Source organism: Bombina bombina, chromosome 6 (genome assembly GCF_027579735.1).
Source record: "Bombina bombina isolate aBomBom1 chromosome 6, aBomBom1.pri, whole genome shotgun sequence".
NCBI lineage: Eukaryota > Metazoa > Chordata > Amphibia > Anura > Bombinatoridae > Bombina > Bombina bombina.
In genome coordinates, this window is record NC_069504.1 from 42,023,687 (window position 1) to 42,046,695 (window position 23,009).

The 23,009-nt window shown below is 40.6% G+C and overlaps 1 protein-coding gene across 1 annotated transcript in view; it reads right to left on the reverse strand.

Moving 5' to 3' along the window:
• The window catches only part of LOC128664316 (collagen alpha-1(VII) chain-like), a 913,939-nt gene that overhangs the window by 233,362 nt on the left and 657,568 nt on the right, over positions 1-23,009 (reverse strand). The window contains exon 89 of the mRNA XM_053719156.1: positions 4,907-4,987. Coding sequence (XP_053575131.1) covers positions 4,907-4,987 — 81 coding nt within the window. The remainder of the gene's footprint in view (positions 1-4,906; positions 4,988-23,009) is intronic.

Here is a 23,009-nt window from a genome sequence, read left to right on the forward strand (position 1 = left end):
TGCAATACATTTCACTAAAAGCTTTTTTGCTAAAGGAAGTATTTTGCAAAAATGGTTTTGTTTAAAATTAAAAAGCACCTGTGCACATTTCAATATTGACCTAAGTATCCCTTTAAAAGGCCAAAAACAACATAGTAATTTTCATTTGTCTAATACATTCAACATAGCTGACATTTTCTTTACATCTGAAAGTAGAAATCTCCAAGTAGTCTTCAACTAATTCACCCCAGATATATTTTATCAGCTTCTGTTACTGCCTGTGAGCTGCGCCGCTTCTACTGCATGTGAAAATTCACTCCAACATACTGTCAGACTCATTCTGTTGTGATCACTGTTCTCAGAATCATTTGAACGCTTGAACAGCGGCATGACTAATAAACGTAGTGTTTATTGTGAAATAATTGTACAGAGTTATTTGTGATCTGCATGAGCACTTAAAGCAACTCACTGAGGACGTATACTGAGAACGCACGACAGAGAACATATCAGATTTCGAAAAAGAAGCAGCTAGAGAGATAATTAGCTAGAGAAGTGGACCAAAAGTTCTCAGATTTAGAATTCCCCGCTGATCTCTTCTGACGTCTATTTTACAATAAAAAAATCATAGCAAAGATTTACCTAAATCATATATATACGCAACCAGCGCTGAGGAACTTACTGCACGATTAGCGCAAATTCGAAATAACGTGGGCCATGAAACGTAAGTGATGCACAAGAATTCCCTGTGAGACATAATAAGAGGCCTAAGAAGCCTGGCTTGTGCCCACTCTGTTACGTTTGAGAAAACAGCAGCTATTGTTAGATGTAAAAGGTATTTCTCTACGTGAGGATTTTATGCCCTTAAAGGGACAAAAATGTTCAAATGAATCTGTCAAGTTTCAGATAAAGTTTACAAATTTAAGAAACTTTCGAATTTACTTCTATTTTATTAAAGGGATATGAAACCCAATTTTTTTCTTTCATGGTTCATATAGAGCAGCAATTTTAAGCAACTTTCTAATTTACTCCTCATCAATTTTAATTTGTTCTCTTGGTATCTTTATTTGAAAAGCAGGAATGTAAGCTTAGGAACTGGCCTATTTTTGGTTCAGAACCTGGGCTAAATGTAGCTACCAATTAGCAAGCGCTACCCAGGGTACTGAACCAAAAATGGGCTGGCTCCTAAGCTTATATTCCTGCTTTTTCAAATAAAGATACCAAAAGAACAAAGAAAAACTGATAATAGGAGTAAATTAGAAAGTTGTTTAAAATTGCTGCTCTGTCTGAATCGTGCAAAAAAAAATTGGGGTTTTATATCCCTTTAAAAGTAGTTATTTCACTTGTATCCATTGCAAAGTGGTAGTGTTTACAACATTTGTAATAATGTATATATATTGCTTAAAGGGACACTGAACCCAAAAAATGTCTTTTGTGATTCAGAAAGAGCATGCCATTTTAAGCAACTTTCTAATTTACTCCTATTATCATTTTTTCTTCATTCTCTTACTATCTTTATATAAAAAAGAAGGCATCTAAGCTTTTTTCTTGGTTCAGACCTCTGGACAGCGGTTCTTGATTAGTGGATGAATGTATCCACCAATCAGCAAGTACAACCTAGGTTGTTCACCAAAAAAGAAAAATTTGGGGTTCAGTGTTCCTTTAAGACACGTGCACACTCCTGAGTCTACCTCCATATGTTCTCATGGACAGGAGCTGAGTTTCAACAATGGAGACAAAAGATAAATTGGAAAAAAAAGAAAATTGGAAAGATTTTTAATCTCTCCGTCAGAATAATGAAAGTTCACATCAGGATACCAAATCCAAAAATGAACTCCCCACAAAGTGCTTCTTAATGTTATATAGAAGCATGCAGTGCATATATTTTACTTAAAAGGGAGCAAAACGCAAATGTTTTCTTTCATAATTCATTGCTTCTTCTGAGCCTACCTAGATATGCTTTTCAACAAACGGTGACAAGAGAACAAAGCAAATTAGATAATAGAAGTAAACTGGAAAGTTGTTTAAAATTGTATGCTCTAAATCATGAAAGGCAATTGGTACTTAAGATACAGAATTTGAGCTCTAGGGGCCGATTTAAAAAGGGCGGAATGGCCCAAATGTAACTGTTTCCTCAGCGAGCCTTCAGGCTCTCCGGAAACAGGAGTTACGAAGCAGCGGTCTAAAAACCGCTGCTCCTTAACTCGTATATCTCCTCTGAGGCTGTGGAAATCTATCCGCCCGATCTTATACGATCGGATTGATTGACACACCCTGCTAGCGCGCGAATCTGCAGGGGGCGGCATTGCACAAGCAGTTAACTAGAACTGCTGGTGCAATGATAAATGTCAACAGCTTATGCTGTCGGCATTTATCGATCTGCGGTGGACATGATCCGCTACCTCGGATCATGTCCGCTCGCACTTTGTTAAATCAGCCCCCTAATTTCTACTGGGAACACACAGCAGCACTGTTTTTACACAAAGTAAGTCATTTAAATCATGAATGTAAATTGCAATGTTGCTTCATTTACATTAATTAAAGGAAAATTAAACCCCTATTTTTAATTTCATGATTCAGACTAAGCATGCGATTTTAAACAACTTTCTAACATATTTCTATTATCAAATTTTCTGTTGTTGAAGAGCAAGAATGTATCTCCAGGAGGGGGCACGTGTCTGTAGCATTATATTACAGAAGCAGTTTTGTAAGAATGTTACCCATTAGCAAGAGCACTAGATGGAGGCAGTTTTGTAAGAATGTTACCCATTAGCAAGAGCACTAGATGGCAGCAGTTTTGTAAGAATGTTACCCATTAGCAAGAGCACTAGATGGCAGCAGTTTTGTAAGAATGTTACCCATTAGCAAGAGCACTAGATGGCAGCAGTTTTGTAAGAATGTTACCCATTAACAAGAGCACTAGATGGCAGCAGTTTTGTAAGAATGTTACTCATTAACAAGAGCACTAGATGGCAGCAGTTTTGTAAGAATGTTACCCATTAGCAAGAGCACTAGATGGCAGCAGTTTTGTAAGAATGTTACCCATTAGCAAGAGCACTAGATGGCAGCAGTTTTGTAAGAATGTTACCCATTAGCAAGAGCACTAGATGGCAGCAGTTTTGTAAGAATGTTACCCATTAGCAAGAGCACTAGATGGCAGCAGTTTTGTAAGAATGTTACCCATTAGCAAGAGCACTAGATGGCAGCAGTTTTGTAAGAATGTTACCCATTAACAAGAGCACTAGATGGCAGCAGTTTTGTAAGAATGTTACTCATTAACAAGAGCACTAGATGGCAGCAGTTTTGTAAGAATGTTACCCATTAGCAAGAGCACTAGATGGCAGCAGTTTTGTAAGAATGTTACCCATTAGCAAGAGCACTAGATGGCAGCAGTTTTGTAAGAATGTTACCCATTAGCAAGAGCACTAGATGGCAGCAGTTTTGTAAGAATTTTACCCATTAGCAAGAGCACTAGATGGCAGCAGTTTTGTAAGAATGTTGCCCATTAGCAAGAGCACTAGATGGCATCAGTTTTGTAAGAATGTTACCCATTAACAAGAGCACTAGATGGCAGCAGTTTTGTAAGAATGTTACCCATTAGCAAGAGCACTAGATGGCAGCAGTTTTGTAAGAATGTTATCCATTAGCAAGAGCACTAGATGGCAGCAGTTTTATAATAATGTTATACATTAGCAAGAGCACTAGATGGCAGCAGCTTTATAATAATGTTATACATTAGCAAGAGCACTAGATGGCAGCAGCTTTATAACAATGTTATACATTAGCAAGAGCACTAGATGGCAGCAGTTTTATAACAATGTTATACATTAGCAAGAGTACTAGATGGCAGCAGTTTTATAATAATGTTATATATTAGCAAGAGCACTAGATGGCAGCAGTTTTATAACAATGTTATACATTAGCAAGAGCACTAGATGGCAGCAGTTTTGTAAGAATGTTACCCATTAGCAAGAGCACTAGATGGCAGCAGTTTTGTAAGAATGTTACCCATTAGCAAGAGCACTAGATGGCAGAAGTTTTGTAAGAATGTTACCCATTAGCAAGAGCACTAGATGGCAGCAGTTCTGTAAGAATGTTACCCATTAGCAAGAGCACTAGATGGCAGCAGTTTTGTAAGAATGTTACCCATTAGCAAGAGCACTAGATGGCAGCAGTTTTTAAGAATGTTACCCATTAGCAAGAGCACTAGATGGCAGCAGTTTTGTAAGAATGTTACCCATTAGCAAGAGCACTAGATGGCAGCAGTTTTGTAAGAATGTTACCCATTAACAAGAGCACTAGATGGCAGCAGTTTTGTAAGAATGTTATCCATTAGCAAGAGCACTAGATGGCAGCAGTTTTATAATAATGTTATACATTAGCAAGAGCACTAGATGGCAGCAGTTTTATAACAATGTTATACATTAGCAAGAGCACTAGATGGCAGCAGTTTTGTAAGAATGTTACCCATTAGCAAGAGCACTAGATGGCAGCAGTTTTGTAAGAATGTTACCCATTAACAAGAGCACTAGATGGCAGCAGTTTTGTAGAATGTTGCCCATTAGCAAGAGCACTAGAGGGCAGCAGTTTTGTAGAATGTTGCCCATTAGCAAGAGCACTTGATGGCAGCACTATTTCCTGCCCTGTAATGCTCCAGTCCCTACCTAGGTATCTCTTCAACAAAGAATATCATAGGAAAGAAATAAATTTGATAAAAGAAGAAAATATGAGACTTTTTTTAAAACTGTATGCTCGGTCTGAATCACAAAAGAGAATGTTTGAGTTTCATATCCCTTTAATTTAATGTAATAATTGCTGGGGAACTGATTTTAAGTTTACTATCTCTTTATTAATTAGTGCACATCAAGGGTGCAAACACACAGGTATTTCATTGTGCCACATCTTTTTAGACTGGGTTTTAGCATCTCACCACTTCTCCCTTTTGTCCCTGTAGGCCTCGGTCACCTTTTGTCCCCTTGAGTCCATTCCTTCCATCCACTCCGGCTGCACCCTGGAAAATAATTAAAGGGACATTAAACATTTTGAGATGGTAACATAAAATACAAAATGATATATATTAAAAAACAACAACTCTGCAATATACTTTAATTATTTATTTTGTCCCCTTTTCCTGTAATTCCATTCTGAAAATGTGAAATTTCTTTCATGTAATTGGCAAGAGTCCATGAGCTAGTGACGTATGGGATATACAATCCTACCAGGAGGGGCAAAGTTTCCCAAACCTCAAAATCCCTATAAATACATCCCCCACCACACCCACAATTCAGTTTTACAAACTGTGCCTCCTATGGAGGTGGTGAAGTAAGTTTGTGCTAAGATTTCTACGTTGACATGCGCTTCTCAGCATTGTTGAAGCCCAATTCCTCTCAGAGTACAGCGAATGTCAGAGGGACGTGAAGGGAGTATCACTTATTGAATGCGATGATTTCCCTAACAGGGGTCTATTTCATAGGATCTCTGTTATCGGTCGTAGAGATTCATCTCCTACCTCCCTTTTCAGATCGATGATATACTCTTATATACCATTACCTCTACTAATAACTGTTTCAGTACTGGTTTGGCTATCTGCTATATGTGGATGGGTGTCTTTTGGTAAGTATGTTTTTTATTACTTAAGACACCTCAGCTATGGTTTGGCACTTTATGCATTTATATAAAGTTCTAAATATATGTATTGTACTTATATTTGCCTTGAGTCAGGTTCATGTATTTCCTTCTGCAGACTGTCAGTTTCATATTTGGGGAATATAAACATTTTTTTAAGAAATTCATTTCTAACCTGGGGTTTAGTCTTTTTTTCAATTGACTACTTCTTGCAAATTGCGGGCGGTATTAGGCCCGCGGGTACGCCAAATGCTAAACTTTATTGCATCATTCTTGGCGCGAGAATTTTTTTGGAGCGGAAAATACGTCTATGATGCAACTTGGTCATTTCCGGCATCATAGTTGACGCTGAGACCTTTCACAGGGTTGCGTCATTGGTGACGCGAGTGTGTCATTTCCGGTTATTATAGGCGCCAAAAAAGATTTTTAGTTACGTTGTGCGTCATACTTGGCGCAAAACTTTTTCATTATTTCAATACCCCATTGATGTTTGCCTCTTGCCTTTTTCTCTTTCAGAGGGCTATGCTATTTGCATTTTTTCCCATTCCTGAAACTGTCATATAAGGAAATTGATAATTTTGCTTTATATGTTGTTTTTTCTTTTACAATTTGCAAGATGTCTCAATCTGATCCTGCCTAAGAAGTTTCTGCTGGAACATTGCTGCCTGACATCGGTTGTACCAAAGCTAAGTGCATTTGTTGTAAAATTGTAGAAATTATTTCACCGTATGTCATTTGTAATAGTAGTCATGATAAACTTTTACATGCAGATAGTGTATCCATCAGTAATAGTACATTGCCAGTTGCAGTTCATTCAACTTCTAATGTGCATGATATACCTGTAAATTTTAAAGAATTTGTTTCTGATTCTATCCTGAAGGCTTTGTCTGCATTTCCACCTTCTAATAAACGTAAAAGGTCTTTTAAAACTTCTCATTCAGTTGATGAAATTTCAAATGACCAACAACATAATAATTTATCCTCTTCTGATGAGGATCTATCTGATACAGAAGATCCTTCCTCAGACATTGACACTGACAAATCTGCTTATTTATTTAAAATAGAGTATATGCGTTCTTTATTAAAAGAAGTGTTAATTACTTTGGATATTGAGGTAACCAGTCCTCTTGACATTCAGTCTAATAAACGTTTAATTGCTGTTTTTAAACCTACTGTGGTTTCTCCAGGGGTTTTTTCCCATTCCTGAGGCTATTTCTGATATGATTTCTAAGGAATGGAATAAGCCAGGTACTTCTTTTATTCCTTCTTCAAGGTTTAAATTTTTTTATCCGTTATCAGCAAAATCTATAGAGTTTTGGGAAAAAATCCCCAAAGTTGATGGGGCTATTTTTACTCTTGCTAAACATAGCACTATTCCTTTGGAAGATAGTACTTCCTTTAAAGATCCTTTAGATAGGAAGCTTGAAGCTTATCTAAGGAAGGCCTATTTATATTCAGGTCATCTCCTCAGACCTGCAATTTCTTTGGCTGATGTTGCGGCTGCATCAACTTTCTGGTTGGAGAATTTAGCGCAACAAGAATTGGATTCTGACATATCTAGCATTATTCGCTTACTGCAACATGCTAATCATTTTATTTGTGATGCCATTTTTGATATTATCAAAATTGATGTTAGATCCATGTCTTTAGCTATATTAGCTAGAAGAGCTTTGTGGCTTAAATCTTGGAATGCTGATATGACATCTAACTCTAGATTACTATCTCTTTCTTTCCAAGGTAATAATTTGGATTCTATTATTTCAACTGTCACTGGGGGAAAGGGAGATTTTCTGCCTCAGGATAAAAAACCTAAGGGTAAATCTAAGGCTTCTAACCGTTTTCGTTCCTTTCATCAAAATAAGGAACAAAAACTTAATCCTCCCCTCAAGGAATCTGTTTCCCATTGGAAGCCTTCCTCAAATTGGAATAAATCCAAGCCATTTAGGAAACCAAAGTCAGCCCCTAAGTCCGCATGAAGGTGCGGCCCTCATTCTAGCTCTGCTGGTAGGGGGCAGATTAAGGGTTTTCAAGGATATTTGGATAAATTCTGTCCAAAATCAGTGGATTCAGAGCATTGTCTCTCAAGGGTATCGAATAGGATTCAGAGTAAGACCTCCTGTGAGAAGATGTTTTCTCTCACATATCCCAGTAAATCCAGTAAAAGCTCAGGCTTTCCTGAAGTGTGTTTCAGACCTGGAGTCTTCAGGGGTAATCATGCCAGTTCCTTTTCAGGAACAAGGTTTGGGGTTTTATTCAAATCTATTCATTGTCCCAAAGAAGGAAAATTTATTCAGACCAGTTCTGGATCTGAAAATTTTGAATCGTTATGTAAGAGTACCAACTTTCAAGATGGTGACTATAAGGACTATTCTGCCTTTTGTTCAGCGAGGACATAATATGTCCACAATAGACTTGCAGGATGAATACCTTCATATTCCGATTCATCCAGAACATTATCAGTTTCTGAGATTCTCTTTTCTAGACAAGCATTACCAATTTGTTGCTCTTCCATTTGGCCTAGCAACAGCTCCAAGAATCTTTTCAAAGGTTCTAGGTGCCCTACTCTCTGTAATCAGAGAACAGGGTATTGCGGTGTTTCCTTATTTGGACGATATCTTGGTACTAGCTCAGTCTCTATGTTCTGCAGAATCTCACACGAATCAACTAGTGTTGTTTCTTCGGAAACATGGTTGGAGGATCAATTTACCAAAAAGTTTCTTGATTCCTCAGACAAGGGTCACCTTTTTAGGCTTCCAGATAGATTCAGTGTCCATGACTCTGTCTCTAACAGACAAGAGACGTTTAAAATTGGTTGCAGCCTGCCGGAACCTTCAGTCTCAGTCATTCCCTTCAGTGGCTATGGGCATGGAAATTTTAGGTCTCATGACTGCAGCATCGGATGCGATCCCCTTTGCTCATTTTCACATGAGACCTCTACAGCTTTGTATGCTGAACCAATGGTGCAGGGATTATACAAAGATATCACAATTAATATCCTTAAATCCCAATGTACGACACTCTCTGACGTGGTGGATAGATCACCATCGTTTAGTTCAAGGGGCTTCTTTTATTCAGCCAACCTGGACTGTGATCTCAACAGATCCGAGTCTTTCAGGTTGGGGAGCTGTTTGGGGATCTCTGATAGCAAAAGGGGTTTGGAAATCTCAAGAGGCAAGATTACCAATAAATATTTTAGAACTCCGTGCAATTCTCAGAGCTCTTCAGTTTTGGCCTCTGTTAAAGAGAGAACCGTTCATTTGTTTTCAGACAGACAATATCACAACAGTGGCAAATGTCAATCATCAGGGTGGGACTCACAGTCCCCAAGCTATGAAAGAAGTGTCTCAGATACTTGCTTGGGCGGAATCCAGCTCCTGTTTAATCTCTGCGGTGCATATCCCAGGTGTAGACAATTGGGAGGTGGATTATCTCAGCCGCCAGACTTTACATCCAGGGGAGTGGTCTCTCCATCCAGATGTGTTTTCTCAGATTGTTCAGATGTGGGGTCTTCCAGAGATAGATCTCATGGCCTCTCATCTAAACAAGAAACTTCCCAGATACCTGTCCAGGTCCAGGGATGTTCAGGCGGAAGCAGTGGATGCGCTGACACTTCCTTGGTGTTATCATCTTGCTTACATTTTCCCGCCACTAGTTCTCCTTCCAAGAGTGATCTCCAAAATCATCATGGAACAATCATTTGTGTTGCTGGTGGCTCCAGCATGGCCTCACAGGTTTTGGTATGTGGATCTGGTTTGGATGTCCGGTTGCCCACCTTGGCCACTTCCGTTAAGGCCAGACCTACTGTCTCAAGGTCCGTTTTTCCATCAGGATCTCAAATCATTAAATTTGAAGGTATGGAAATTGAACGCTTAGTACTAAGTCATAGAGGCTTCTCTGACTCAGTGATTAATACTATGTTACAAGCTCGTAAATCTGTCTCTAGAAAGATTTATTATAGAGTTTGGAAGACTTACATTTCATGGTGTTCTTCTCATAAATTCTCTTGGCATTCTTTTAGAATTCCTAGAATTTTACAGTTTCTTCAGGATGGTTTGGATAAGGGTTTGTCTGCAAGTTCCTTGGAAGGACAAATCTCTGCTCTTTCTGTTTTATTTCACAGAAAGATTGCTATACTTCCTGATATTCACTGTTTTGTACAGCCTTTAGTTCATATTAAGCCTGTCATTAAATCAATTTCTCCTCCTTGGAGTCTTAATTTGGTTCTGAAGGATTTACAGGCTCCTCCTTTTGAGCCTATGCATTTTTTTGGACATTAAACTACTTTCTTGGAAAGTGTTGTTCATTTTGGCCATCTCTTCTGCTAGAAGAGTTTCTGAGTTATCTGCTCTTTCTTGTGAGTCTGCTTTTCTGATTTTTCCTCAGGATAAGGCAGTTTTGCGGACTTCTTTTCAATTTTTACTTAAGGTTGTGAATTCTAACAACATTAATAGAGAAATTGTTGTCCCTTCCTTGTGTCCTAATCCTAAGAATTCTTTGGAAAGATCCTTACATTCTATTTGTTTTATTTTCTGGTCCTAGGAAAGGTCAGAAGGCTTTTGCTATTTCCTTGGCTTCTTGGTTGAAACTTTTGATTCATCAAGCTTATTTGGAGTTGGGTCAGGCCCCGCCTCAAAGAATTACAGCTCATTCTACAAGATCAGTCTCCACTTCGTGGGCTTTTAAAAATGAAGCTTCAGTTGATCAGATTTGCAAAGCAGAAACTTGGTCTTCTTTGCATACATTTACTAAATTCTACCGTTTTGATATATTTGCTTCTTCAGAAGCAGTTTTTGGTAGAAAAGTTCTTCAGGCAGCTGTTTCAGTTTGATTCTTCTGCTTTTGATTTAAGTTTTTTTTCTTCCATTTATGAATATAAATTTATTTTTTTTGGGTTGTGGATTAATTTTTTCAGCGGAAAATGGATGTTTTTATTTTCATCCCTCCCTCTCTAGTGACTCTTGCGTGGAGTTCCACATCTTGGGTATTGCTATCCCATACGTCACTAGCTCATGGACTCTTGCCAATTACATGAAAGAAAACATAATTTATGTAAGAACTTACCTGATACATTCATTTCTTTCATATTGGCAAGAGTCCATGAGGCCCACTCTTTTTTTATAGTGGTTATGATTTTTTGTATAAAGCACAATTATTTCCAAATTTCTTTTGTTGATGCTTTCTACTCCTTTCTTTATCACCCCACTGCTTGGCTATTCATTAAACTGAATTATGGGTGTGGTGAGGGGTGTATTTATAGGCATTTTGAGGTTTGGGAAACTTTGCCCCTCCTGGTAGGATTGTATATCCCATACGTCACTAGCTCATGGACTCTTGCCAATATGAAAGAAATGAATTTATCAGGTAAGTTCTTACAAAAATTATGTTTTTCAGTTCCTGTTAGAAATGGAATTGCAGAACACTGTTATGTTCCACGCAGCCATTTGCTGCACACTCTATTTATAACTGTCCCTAATTGGCCCCAGCAGAGAAGGTAACCTAAGTTACAACATGTCTGCTCCCATTGTTTTATAGATAATATAATATTACACTTATTCTGCCAATATTTAAACAGCTAATAAAACTTTAAAAACACATCTACATGTTATTCTCAGACTAATCGTTTCTTTGTATGCATCATTCTATCTAGCATTTGTTTAGTGTTCAATGCCCCTTTAAGTTGGTATAGAAACATTATCTAGTGTTTTCCTTGTAAAGAGTTAATTATTTTTTACAACAGGTTAACTTATTGGTTGCATTACAGCTAGGGTTGCTATTTCGGCCATGTTTTCCTGGACAGTTATGAGTTACACATGGTGCAGGGTGTTCAGGGAGGAACCTAAATAGTACCTTCCAGCAGCTATGCATGTCCTCCGTGCACTCCCTGCAGCACGTGTAACTCATAAATGTCCAGGAAAACATGGCTGAGGTGGCAACCCAAATTAAAGCCCTCTCAAGCATCCAATAAGTTAATTGGAGTTTGCTTTCCCAACACTTTGACCTTTAGCAATGCTTCAGTAGCAATAATGCTGCTGCCTCACTGTTTCCATAACAACATTATGGCAGCCATTATAATGCCTTTGGGACAATATTCCAAACAAGAACCCATAATGACAGTATTGCACTTAAAGGGACAGTAAAGTCATAATTAGACATTCATGATTTAGACAGAACATACAGTTTTAAACAACTTTCCAATTTACTTCTATTATTTAATTTGCCTCATTCTCTTGCTAACCTTTGCTGAAAGGTTTATCTAGGTAAGCTCAGGAGCAGCAAAGAACCCAGGTTCTAGCTGCTAATTGATGGCTGCATATATACACCGATTGTCGTTGGCTCAATCATGTGTTCAGATAGCAACAAGTAGTGCTCCTTCAACAAATAATAGCAAGAGAATTAAGCAAATTCGATTATAGAAGAAAACTGGAATGTTGTTTAAAATTGTATGTTCTTCCTAAATCATAAAATCATTTTTTGGGGGTTTCATGTTCCCTTTAAGTGGTGGGGTTTATAGTTATAAACACACAAATTTTGGGTGTAAAAAGGAGGTATCTTTTTTTATTTTATTTTACACATTGAATAACTGAATAACTCATTTGTCCTTTTTATAAAAATAAAGTGTATTTTTATGGAAGTTGTAAAGGGTCATGGAGGCCAAAATTAAACTTTTTCTTTATGCAGACAGAACATTTACAAAATACAAACGCTAATCATATTTCTCTTGGTTTGCTTTGTTAAAACTGAGCTCCTTCCATAAGAGCATACTGAGGTAGATTAATTGTCCACGTGTCTTGAGCACTATATGGCAGATGTGGTTGTTTTTTTTTTTTAGCAAAGCGATCACATTCTTACTGAGTCACACACAGTTGAGCTTGGTTAGTGCCTCTAGATATGATCTCCTATTCCCTACAAAGGACTCTAACAACCTATCGGATAGATTACATTTTAGCCTGTAACGCAACATCAATCCCGCATTAAAAAAATGACGTTTTTGCATCGGATTTTCATAGCGCCGGTATTAGTTGTGCTGTGAAGTTAAAATGCTTGCGTTCCAGCCTATATCAACACGATTCGTTCCGCTATCTGAGACCAGTAGTTATGAGTTTTGCGCAACAAAAATGTTTCACAAATCTCATAACTAAAGTGTTACAAAGTACACTAACACCCATAAATTACCTATTAACCCCAACTTTGCCGCCCTCCTGTATCGCAAACACTATTTAAAACATATTAACCCCTAATCTGCCACTCCCCACATCGCCGCCACTAATAAAAGTTATTAACCCCTGGATAAAAGTATTTTCCTCTCTCTTCTCTGGATCCTTCCACATTGGACCTCCACTGGATTTTTTTACACTTTGTGACTCTTTGTCACTGTATAGACTTTGGGACTATATTGTTGCTTTATATATGGGACATCTCTTTATCTGAGCTCAGATTAATTAATATCATTCATTTCTTTATTGTTCTTTTTTTTTGTTATACCCTTATTTTGTCATATGTTTGACATATGTTTTTCACCGTTACTTTTAAACATTTTACTGTAGATTGTGAATAGCTTTGCTAGATTGCCACATAGTTCTAGCTATCTTGTTCCATATATTCCTTAAAAACGTTTTTATATACAACATATATTTTCATATATTCTTTACTGTCTGTATTTTTCACCCAATTTCTACGTTTCTTGTTAATACAGTATTATGTGCTATTAATACAGTACTATGTGTTATTTCTACGCTCTTTAGTATCACAGTACTATGTGTTGTTTTTTGGCCATTATACACCCATATTGATAATCTCTTTGGGCCCAGCTTTTCCACCAGCACACTTAAGCCCCCTTTGGGTGGCGCTCCTATGTCCTCATAATTTATTTATTCTTCTGTACGACCCTGTAAGGTGGCCGTTTTATATAGTGAGTTTGTGTGCTTTGCTCCCCTGGCGCTGACTACTAACCATTTTTATTTTAGTAAAACCTACCACCCAACCAACCCTCAAAATAAAAATCCTAACTCTAACAAAAACCTAAGCTACCCATTGCCCTTAAAAGGGCATTTGTATGGTCATTGCCCTTAAAATGGCATTTAGCTCTTTAACATCCAGGCGGGAAGTCTTCATCCAGACGGCAAGGTCTTCATCCATCCAGGCAGCGTCTTCTATCTTCATCCAGGCGGTGTCTTCTATCTTCATCCCAGCGGCACGGAGCGGGTCCATCCTTGAAGACAATCGACTCGGAGCGTCCTCTTCATACAGAGAGCTACTGAAATTCTATTGGCTATTCAAATCAGCCAATAGAATTTCAGTAGCTCTCATCCTATTGGCTGATTTGAAAAAACAAACAAAAACAAATCAGCCAATAGGAATGCAAGAGACGCCATTTTGAAAAGGCTCTCTTGCATTGAAGATTCAGTGTAGGGCGGTGACCGTATGAAGAGGAAGGACGCTCCACGCTGGACGTCTTCAAGGATGGATCCACTCCGCGATGTCAGGATGAAGATAGAAGACGCCGACGGGATGAAGATAGAAGATGCCACCTGGATGGATGAAGACCTCGCCGCCTGGATGGAGACTTTGCGCCTGGATTTAAGTACTTCAGAAACTGTAAGTGGATCATCGGGGGTTAGTGTTAGGTTTTTTTTAACTTTTTTTGGTGTTTTTTTTTTTTAGGGTAGGGTTTGGGCTTTTTTTAAAAGAGCTAAATGCCCTTTTCAGGGCAATGGGTAGCTTATGTTTTTGTTAGAGTTAGGTTTTTTATTTTGGGGGGTTGGTTGGGTGGTGGGTTTTATTGTTGGGGTCTTTATATTTTTTTACAGATAAAAGAGCTGATTTCTTTAGGGTAATGCCCTACAAAAGGCCCTTTTAAGGGCTATTTGTAGTTTATTGTAGGCAAGGGTTTTTTATTTGCGGGGGGCTTTTTTTATTTTGATAGGGCTATTATATTAGGTGTAATTGTTTTTATTTTGGATAATTTCGTTTGTTATTTTTCGCAATTTAGTGTTTGTTATTTTTTGTAATGAAGTATTTTTATTTTTTATAATTTTAGACTTAGACTTTTTTAGTAGTGTTAGTTTTTTTAAATGTGTAATTTAGTTTTATTTAATTGGTAGTTATTTTAATTTTAGTATAATAGTTATGTTAGGTTCATTGTTAGTTTAAATTTTTTTTTTTTAATTTCACAGGTAAGGTTTTATTTATTTTAAGATAGGGATATTGTAATTTTAATTTAAAATTAGGGGGTTGTTAGGTTTAGGGGTTAATAGTTTAATTTATTTTTTTGCGATGTGGGGGGCTGGCGGTTAAGGGTTAATAGGTTTATTTAGTGGTGGTGATGTGGGAGGCCATAGGTTTAGGGGCTAATAACTTTATTTAGTGGTGGCGATATCGGGAAGCGGCAGAATAGGGGTTAATAGCTTATTATAGTGTGGGCGATGTTGGGATGCAGTGGAATAGGGGTTAATAGCTTTATTATAGTGGCAGCGATGTTGGGGAATGGCGGAATAGGGGTTAATAACTTTAATTAGTGTTGGCGATGTCGGGAGCGGCAGATTAGGGGTTAATAACTTTATTTCGGGGGCGGCAATGTCGGGGGCGGCAGATATGGGGTGTTTAGGCATGGGGTTTATGTTAGGGTGTTAAGTTTAAACGTAACTTTTTTTCCCCTTAGACATCAATGGGGTTACGTTACGGCAATCGCCATTCCGCACTTCAGGTGTTAGTTTTTTTCTAACACGCTCTCCCCATTAATGTATATGGGGAAAGCGTGCACCAGCACGTATTCTCAGCCCTTGGATTTTGTGTGGTATGGAGCTTATTGCCACCATATTGCATGCACAAGGCGGCTTTTTAGAAACTTGTAATGGCAGCAATGTGGAGGGTCAAATAACGCAACTTTTATTGTGTTTGTTTTGCACCCTCTATAGCGCCAAACTTGTAATCTATGTGTATATTGGCTGCCAATAATTTATTCCTCTATAGTAGGTTAAAAGAGTTAATGTAATTTACTAATTGGTTTACATTGGCACTGATATTCATTTTAGAACGGTGTTTTTACATTTACATGATAATGACATGTGCTGTATCTTATATTATAAAAGGCCAAGTGTTTGTCTGAAGCCGTCATGCACATTAGAGACAAACACTTGGCCTTGAGATAGGGAGCGCAAGGTACACAGCATACAAGCAGCTGTGAGATAGGGAGCGCGAGCTACTCAACAGCTGTGAGGTCTGCTGCGTGAGAAGCGGCAACGCGCTCCCCAGACCTCACAGCTGTTTGTGGCCGACGGGAGCATCGCGAGGGGCGTGGCCGGGCGTCGCGAGGGGCGTGGCCGGGCGGGTGTTGCCGTGATGGGGCGTGGCCGGGCGGGGTCCCGCGAAGACAGAGCCAGAGAGGGAGCAGGAGGGGGGGGGGAGAGAGCCAAAGAGAAGGGGGGGGGCAGAGAGCCAAAGAGAAGGGGGGGCAGAGAGCCAAAGAGAAGGGGGGGCAGAGAGCCAAAGAGAAGGGGGGGGCAGAGAGCCAAAGAGAAGGGGGGGGCAGAGAGCCAAAGAGATGGGGGGGGGCAGAGAGCCAAAGAGAAGGGGGGGGGGCAGAGAGCCAAAGAGAAGGGGGGGCAGAGAGCCAAAGAGAAGGGGGGGGGCAGAGAGCCAAAGAGAAGGGGGGGGGGCAGAGAGCCAAAGAGAAGGGGGGGGCAGAGAGCCAAAGAGAAGGGGGGGCAGAGAGCCAAAGAGAAGGGGGGGCAGAGAGCCAAAGAGAAGGGGGGGGGGGCAGAGAACCAAAGAGAAGGAAGGGGGGCAGAGAGCCAAAGAGAAGGGGGGGCAGAGAGCCAAAGAGAAGGGGGGGGGCAGAGAGCCAAAGAGAAGGGGGGGCAGAGAGCCAAAGAGAAGGGGGGGGCAGAGAGCCAAAGAGAAGGGGGGGGCAGAGAGCCAAAGAGATTGGGGGGGGCAGAGAGCCAAAGAGAAGGGGGGGGGCAGAGAGCCAAAGAGAAGGGGGGGCAGAGAGCCAAAGAGAAGGGGGGGCAGAGAGCCAAAGAGAAGGGGGGGCAGAGAGCCAAAGAGAAGGGGGGGGGCAGAGAACCAAAGAGAAGGAAGGGGGGCAGAGAGCCAAAGAGAAGGGGGGGCAGAGAGCCAAAGAGAAGGGGGGGGCAGAGAGCCAAAGAGAAGGGGGGGCAGAGAGCCAAAGAGAAGGGGGGGGGCAGAGAGCCAAAGAGAAGGGGGGGGGGCAGAGAGCCAAAGAGAAGGGGGGGGGCAGAGAGCCAAAGAGATTGGGGGGGGCAGAGAGCCAAAGAGAAGGGGGGGGGGCAGAGAGCCAAAGAGAAGGGGGGGCAGAGAGCCAAAGAGAAGGGGGGGGCAGAGAGCCAAAAAGAAGGGGGGGGCAGAGAGCCAAAGAGAAGGGGGGGGCAGAGAGCCAAAGAGAAGGGGGGGCAGAGAGCCAAAGAGAAGGGGGGGGGGGCAGAGAGCCAAAGAGAAGGGGGGGGGGCAGAGAGCCAAAGAGAAGGGGGGTGCAGAGAGCCAAAGAGAAGGGGGGGGGGGACAGAGAGCCAAAGAGAAGGGGGGGGCAGAGAGCCAAAGAGAAGGGGGGGGCAGAGAGCCAAAGAGAAGGGGGGGGCAAAGAGCCAAAGAGAAGGGGGGGCAGAGAGCCAAAGAGAAGGGGGGGGGCAGAGAGCCAAAGAGAAGGGGGGGCAGAGAGCCAAAGAGAAGGGGGGGGGGGGGCAGAGAGCCAAAGAGAAGGGGGGGGGCAGAGAGCCAAAGAGAAGGGGGGGCAGAGAGCCAAAGAGAAGGGGGGGGCAGAGAGCCAAAGAGAAGGGGGGGCAGAGAGCCAAAGAGAAGGGGGGGGGCAGAGAGCCAAAGAGAAGGGGGGGGAGAGAGAGCCAAAGAGAAGGGGGGGGAGAGAGAGCCAAAGAGAAGGGGGGGGGGAGAGAGAGCCAAAGAGAAGGGGGGGGGGGAGAGCCAAAGAGAAGGGGGGGAAGAGAGCCAAAGAGAAGGGGGGGAAGAGAGCCAAAGAGAAGGGGGGAAGAGAGCCAAAGAGAAGGGGGGGGAGAGCCAAAGAGGGGGGAGAGAGAGAGCCAAAGAGGAAAAAGAGCCAAAAAGGAGAGAGAGCCAAAGAGGGGGGAGAGAGAGCCAAAGAGGGGGGGGGGAGAGCCAAAGGGGGGAGGAGAGAGCTAAAGGGGGGGAGAGCCAAAGAGGGGGGAGAGAGAGAGCCAAAGAGGAAAGAGAGCCAAAGAGGAGAGCAAAAGAGGGGAGAGAGACAAAGAGGGGGGAGAGAGAGCAAGAGAGGGGGGGGGCAGATCCAAAGAGGGGGGGGAGAGCCAAAGAGGGGGGGGGGGGAGAGCCAAAGAGGGGGGAGAGAGCCAAAGAGGGGGGGAGAGCGCCAAAGAGGGGGGAGAGAACAAAAGAGGGGGGAGAGAGCCAAAGAGGGGAGGGGAGAGCAAAAGAGGGGGGGGGGGGGAGAGCCAAAGAGGGGGGGAGCCAAAGGGGAGGGGGAGAGCCAAAGAGGGGGGAGAGAGAGAGCCAAAGAGGAGAGAGAGCCAAAGAGGAGGGAGAGAGAGCCAAAGGGGGGGGGAGAGAGAGCCAAAGGGGGGGGAACCAAAGAGGGGGGAGAGAGAGAGAGCCAAAGAGGAGAGAGAGCAAAAGAGGGGAGAGAGCCAAAGAGGGGGGGGGAGAGAGCCAAAGAGGGGGGGGGGAGAGCCAAAGAGGGGGGGGAGCCAAAGAGGGGGGGGGAGAGCCAAAGAGGGGGGAGGAGAGCCAAAGGGGGGGGGGAGAGCCAAAGAGGGGGGAGAGAACAAAAGAGGGGGGAGAGAGAGCAAAAGAAAGGATGGAGAGAGCCAAAGAGGGGAGAGAGAGAGCAAAAGAGGGGAGAGAGAGAGCAAAAGAGGGGAGAGAGAGAGCCAAAGAGGGGGGGAGAGAAAGCAAAAGAGAGGGGGGAAGAGAGAGCAAAAGAGAGGGGGGAGAGAGCAAGGGGTGGGACCGCTGTTCTGAAACAAAATGGCCCGTGTACACGGGCTTTAGTACTAGTATTTCTATATTTGGTGCAAAACATTTGTCATCAAAAAGAGCCGTTGCCTTTGTTGGCATAGGCAGAGCCATCTTGTTTTCAGTTCTGAGCATGTGCAGATCATTGGCCGATGTCATTTATCTTCCGATGTGTGTTATTGGTCAATCTGTGGGTTTTGAGCAGTTATCAAGTGCATTTGGCTGTTGAATTCAATGGCCTCTATTTAACAAAGTCTGGCGAACCTGATCCGACAGTGCGGATCAGGTCTACCAGACCTCGCTGAATGCGGAGAGCAATACGCTCTCCGTATTCAGCATTGCACCAGCAGCTCACAAGCAGACTCGCGTCCAATCGGCCGCCAGCAGGGGGGATCGTACTCGATCGGGTTGATTTCCGGCGATGTCTGTCCGCCTACTCAGAGCAGGCGGACAGGGTTATGGAGCAGCTGTCTTTGTGACCGCTGCTTCATAACTGCTGTTTCTGGAGAGTCTGAAGACTCGTCAGAAACATGGGCCGTGAAGCTCCTTTCAGAGCTTGATAGATAGGCCCCAATGTTTCTATTTTGTTGTCACTATTTAGTCCATAACTTGGTTTGGGTGGATGGAAGTTGATCCTGTTCTTTCATTGCATGGGTGAATTTTCTGATTTCCCCTCTGCTTATCTCAAATGTTTTTGAAATACAGAAATGGAGTTATTGTTTGCATTGTGATTGCTCTCATGAGTAAAGAGGCACATCAGGTGCAGTAAAGTAGAGATACACAGATTGGAAGCAACCCCAATGTACATACAGGGCTAGATTACAAGTGGAGCGCTATTTTAACGTGCGCCCGTACAGGGCAAAATTGCCCCTGCACTGTGCTAGGTGGTTGCCAGTTGTGTGCGCTGGTTTTACTGAGTGAAGTGCGAATACTGCACTTCTGAAAGCGCAATTTTGAGCTCCACTCATAATCTAGGCCACAGTGCTTAAAGGGACATTCTGGTTAACATTTAAATGCACATAGATGAATTAAATATTTGAATAGAAACATAATTACAATATAAATGTATTGGCAAAAATGCTTCTAGTAAACGTTATTGCTGTTTTAGCATTGGCATTTGTCTCTGCACGTGCAGATGAAGCATAGCTAGATATTCTCAGTGCACCAGCATTGTATATACTGCAGCTGCTCAAAGCGCCAGTGGGGCTTGTATCATGTCAGCAATTAACAGATTGAGTCATTACCAGATGGTACAAGCACATGGTGCATACTTAAATACGCTTTTGAAACAGTTATAGCTTTTATTAGAAGCACTTTTGATAAAACGTGTATATTACAGAAATGTTTCTATGAAAAATTGAAATGCATCTATGCCGATTCCAATTTTTAGACCCATGTGCGCTCCTAAGCCTTCCCTCAGTATGCTGTCCAAAGTGTTTCTTATTGCAGAAATATTATTCCATTTCTTTCTTCTAAATTAAAATAAAATGATAAAAAAGTACAGAAAACTTGTTTGCTATTGCGTGTATGTTTAGTGCGTAATCCCAAAAGCTCAGCGTGCTATGACACAATATATATTATATGAATCTGGGGGAAATGGCTCATGAATTTGTGTGTGATGAATAAGAGCCACTTAAATGTTTTAAATAAATTCTCAGAAGACGATGAATCTGTGATTATTCAAATGGGTGTAAAGCACATTTCCATACTGATAATCCATTACTGCCCATAAGTGCTAGTCTGATACAATTGCTGAATTATTTACCAAAATATCACAGCTTCTAACTGAAAATATGCAGCAAATCAAGAATTTGCCTCCCACTAGCCCTTGGGAGTAGCCGCAGTTCTCTATTAACGCATTCCCTGCCACAGGACACAACAAAACACTTTTTTATAGTTACAGCAAATTATGTTTATTTCTACAAAACTATTTTTCAAGGACTATTATCTGAACGTAAATTATGGATATATATTTGTATATTTTGTGGTTTAGACATAACATCATTTTAAAAAGTTTCCAGTTTACTTATTTTTTTATCAAATTTGCTTTGTTCTCATGTTATTGTTTGTTGAAGAGATAGGTAGGTAGATGTCTGGGGCACTACATGACAGGAAATAGTGCTGCCCTCTAGTGTTCTTGCAAATGGATAGCAAATGTGTTTTTATGATTCAAATAGATTGCACTGGCTATGCATAAGATACTGGGGTATCACCTTATCTGTGCAGCATCCTTGTTTTAGGACAGCAATAGATATAGACTACTATTTTGCTTTATAGTCAAAAACATATTTTTGAAACACTGAGGAATGTTATATTTTTTGTATTATTTCTACTGAAAAGGACATTAAACTCAAATCATATATCAGCAAATAAGGAATAGACTGAAAAATAGAAACTCTCATTTTTGTTTTTTGCAAATAAATAGCAGTTCAGGGATATACCTCTTAAAAAGCCTAATTAAATCCATGTTTCTGCTCTCCTTTGCTGTGTCCAGTTAGGGATAAATGTAAGTAAGTTTGTGCTCTGAGCTAACCAATCACTGTATATAATATTGTTATCTCAGATAAAGGTCACTATATTTAAAGAGAAAGTCTATTCCATAATTTTTATTGTTTAAAAATCCCTTTATTACCCATTTTAGCATGCATTTTAGCCAATCAGTGCTGACTCATAAGTAAATCCACGGTAGTGAGCACAATGCTATCTATATGGCACATACAAACTAGCACTGTCTAGCTGTGAAAAACTGTCAAAATGCCCTGAGATAAGAGCCTACCTAGGTTTAGCTTTCAACAAAGAATGCCAAGTGAGCAAGGCAGATTTGAAGATAAAAGTATATTGGGAAGTTGGTTAAAATTACATACTGAATCATGAAAGTTTAATTTTTACTCGACTGTCCCTTTCAGTAGAGCCTCCTGAGGTAGTGGCATATGCATTTTTTTCAGGTGTGTTTTAATCTAGAATCAGGCAAAATATATATTGCAATGTTGTTTTACTTTACTTAAAGGGACAGTCAACACTAAAATTGTTATTGTTTAAAAAGATAGATTGTGCCTTTTGTACCCATTCTCCAGCTTTGCACAACCAACATTGTTATATTAATATACTTTATAACATTTAAACCTCTAAATTTCTGCCTGTTTCTAAGCCACTACAGACAGCCTCTTATCACATGTTTTTTTTTATTTGCCTTTCACAACAGAAGACTACTAGTTCATGTGAGCCATACAGATAGCATTGTGTTCACGCCCGTGGAGTTATTTAAGATTTAGCACAACACAGCACTAATTGGATAAAATGCAAGTCAATAGATAATAAATCAAATGTAATGGGATCAGGGGGCTGTCAGAAGATGCTTAGATACAAAGTAACCACAGAGGTATTAATATAACAACGTTGGTTATGCAACCCTAGGGAATGTGTAATAAAGGGATTACCTATCTTTTAAAACAATAAAAAATTATTTTGTAGACTGTCCCTTTAATTAAACATTTGACGGCAAGATTAAATGGTGAGTATAATGTGCCTTTAATGTAACTTTATATTGTTTTATAAAATCCAGTTGGATAATTGTGTTTCTTAACACTATTTAGCAATGAAGCACTAAGTATCCATTTTTCATAATTATAAATTCTTTGTGAACAGAATAGAAACACTTTTATTTTGTGTTGTTCTATTAATAGCTGTACCAAGCTTTACTCCTGTTTAGTTTTATTTATTTTTGAATGGCGTAAAAGATCCATTCCTTTCCCCATGGGTATTCTTGAAAAGTTTCAGACCTCAGAATAAGTGCAGGGATAGTAGCTTAATGTGCATCTAATTTTTCCACTGAGATTTAAGGTAAAAAGAAAAAAAAAAAACTTACAGGACAATAAAAGCAACTAAAAGCGCTACCTGAAAGGCAATTACTGTTAAATTCTGTAGGTAGCAGCAGTGACAAAGAAAGAAACGCGTATTGGACTCGTCATTTTCTCTCTGTTCTGATCAACATGCTAATAACTGAGTTGTAATGGGAATGTATTCATAGTTTCTAATGCACCGAATGACGTTATTGTTTTATGAAGAAAATAAATAAACTTTCTTGTTAATGTATAAAAATCTGTAAAAGTCTTTTTACTTCTAAAAATAAACTGTTAGCAGATGTCTGTACAACAACCATACTGAGAGTTCAAGCTTAGAGCAGTTCAAACAATAAATTCCCTATTAGGATTGTTCTATAAAACAGGACATAAGCTTAGCATAATTTATTTCTTGCAAAAAATAAATAAATAACACAAAAAATAGATAATAAAATCCAGCAGCAGTTACAGCATACAAAAGATTATCTCCAGCCTGTTATAAAACAAGTACAAAGCTGTGTGTAGCTAGCACAACACATCAGATGAGCCAATGACAAGATGCATATATGCGCAACCACCAATCAGCAGCTTGCTCCCAGAAGTGCATTA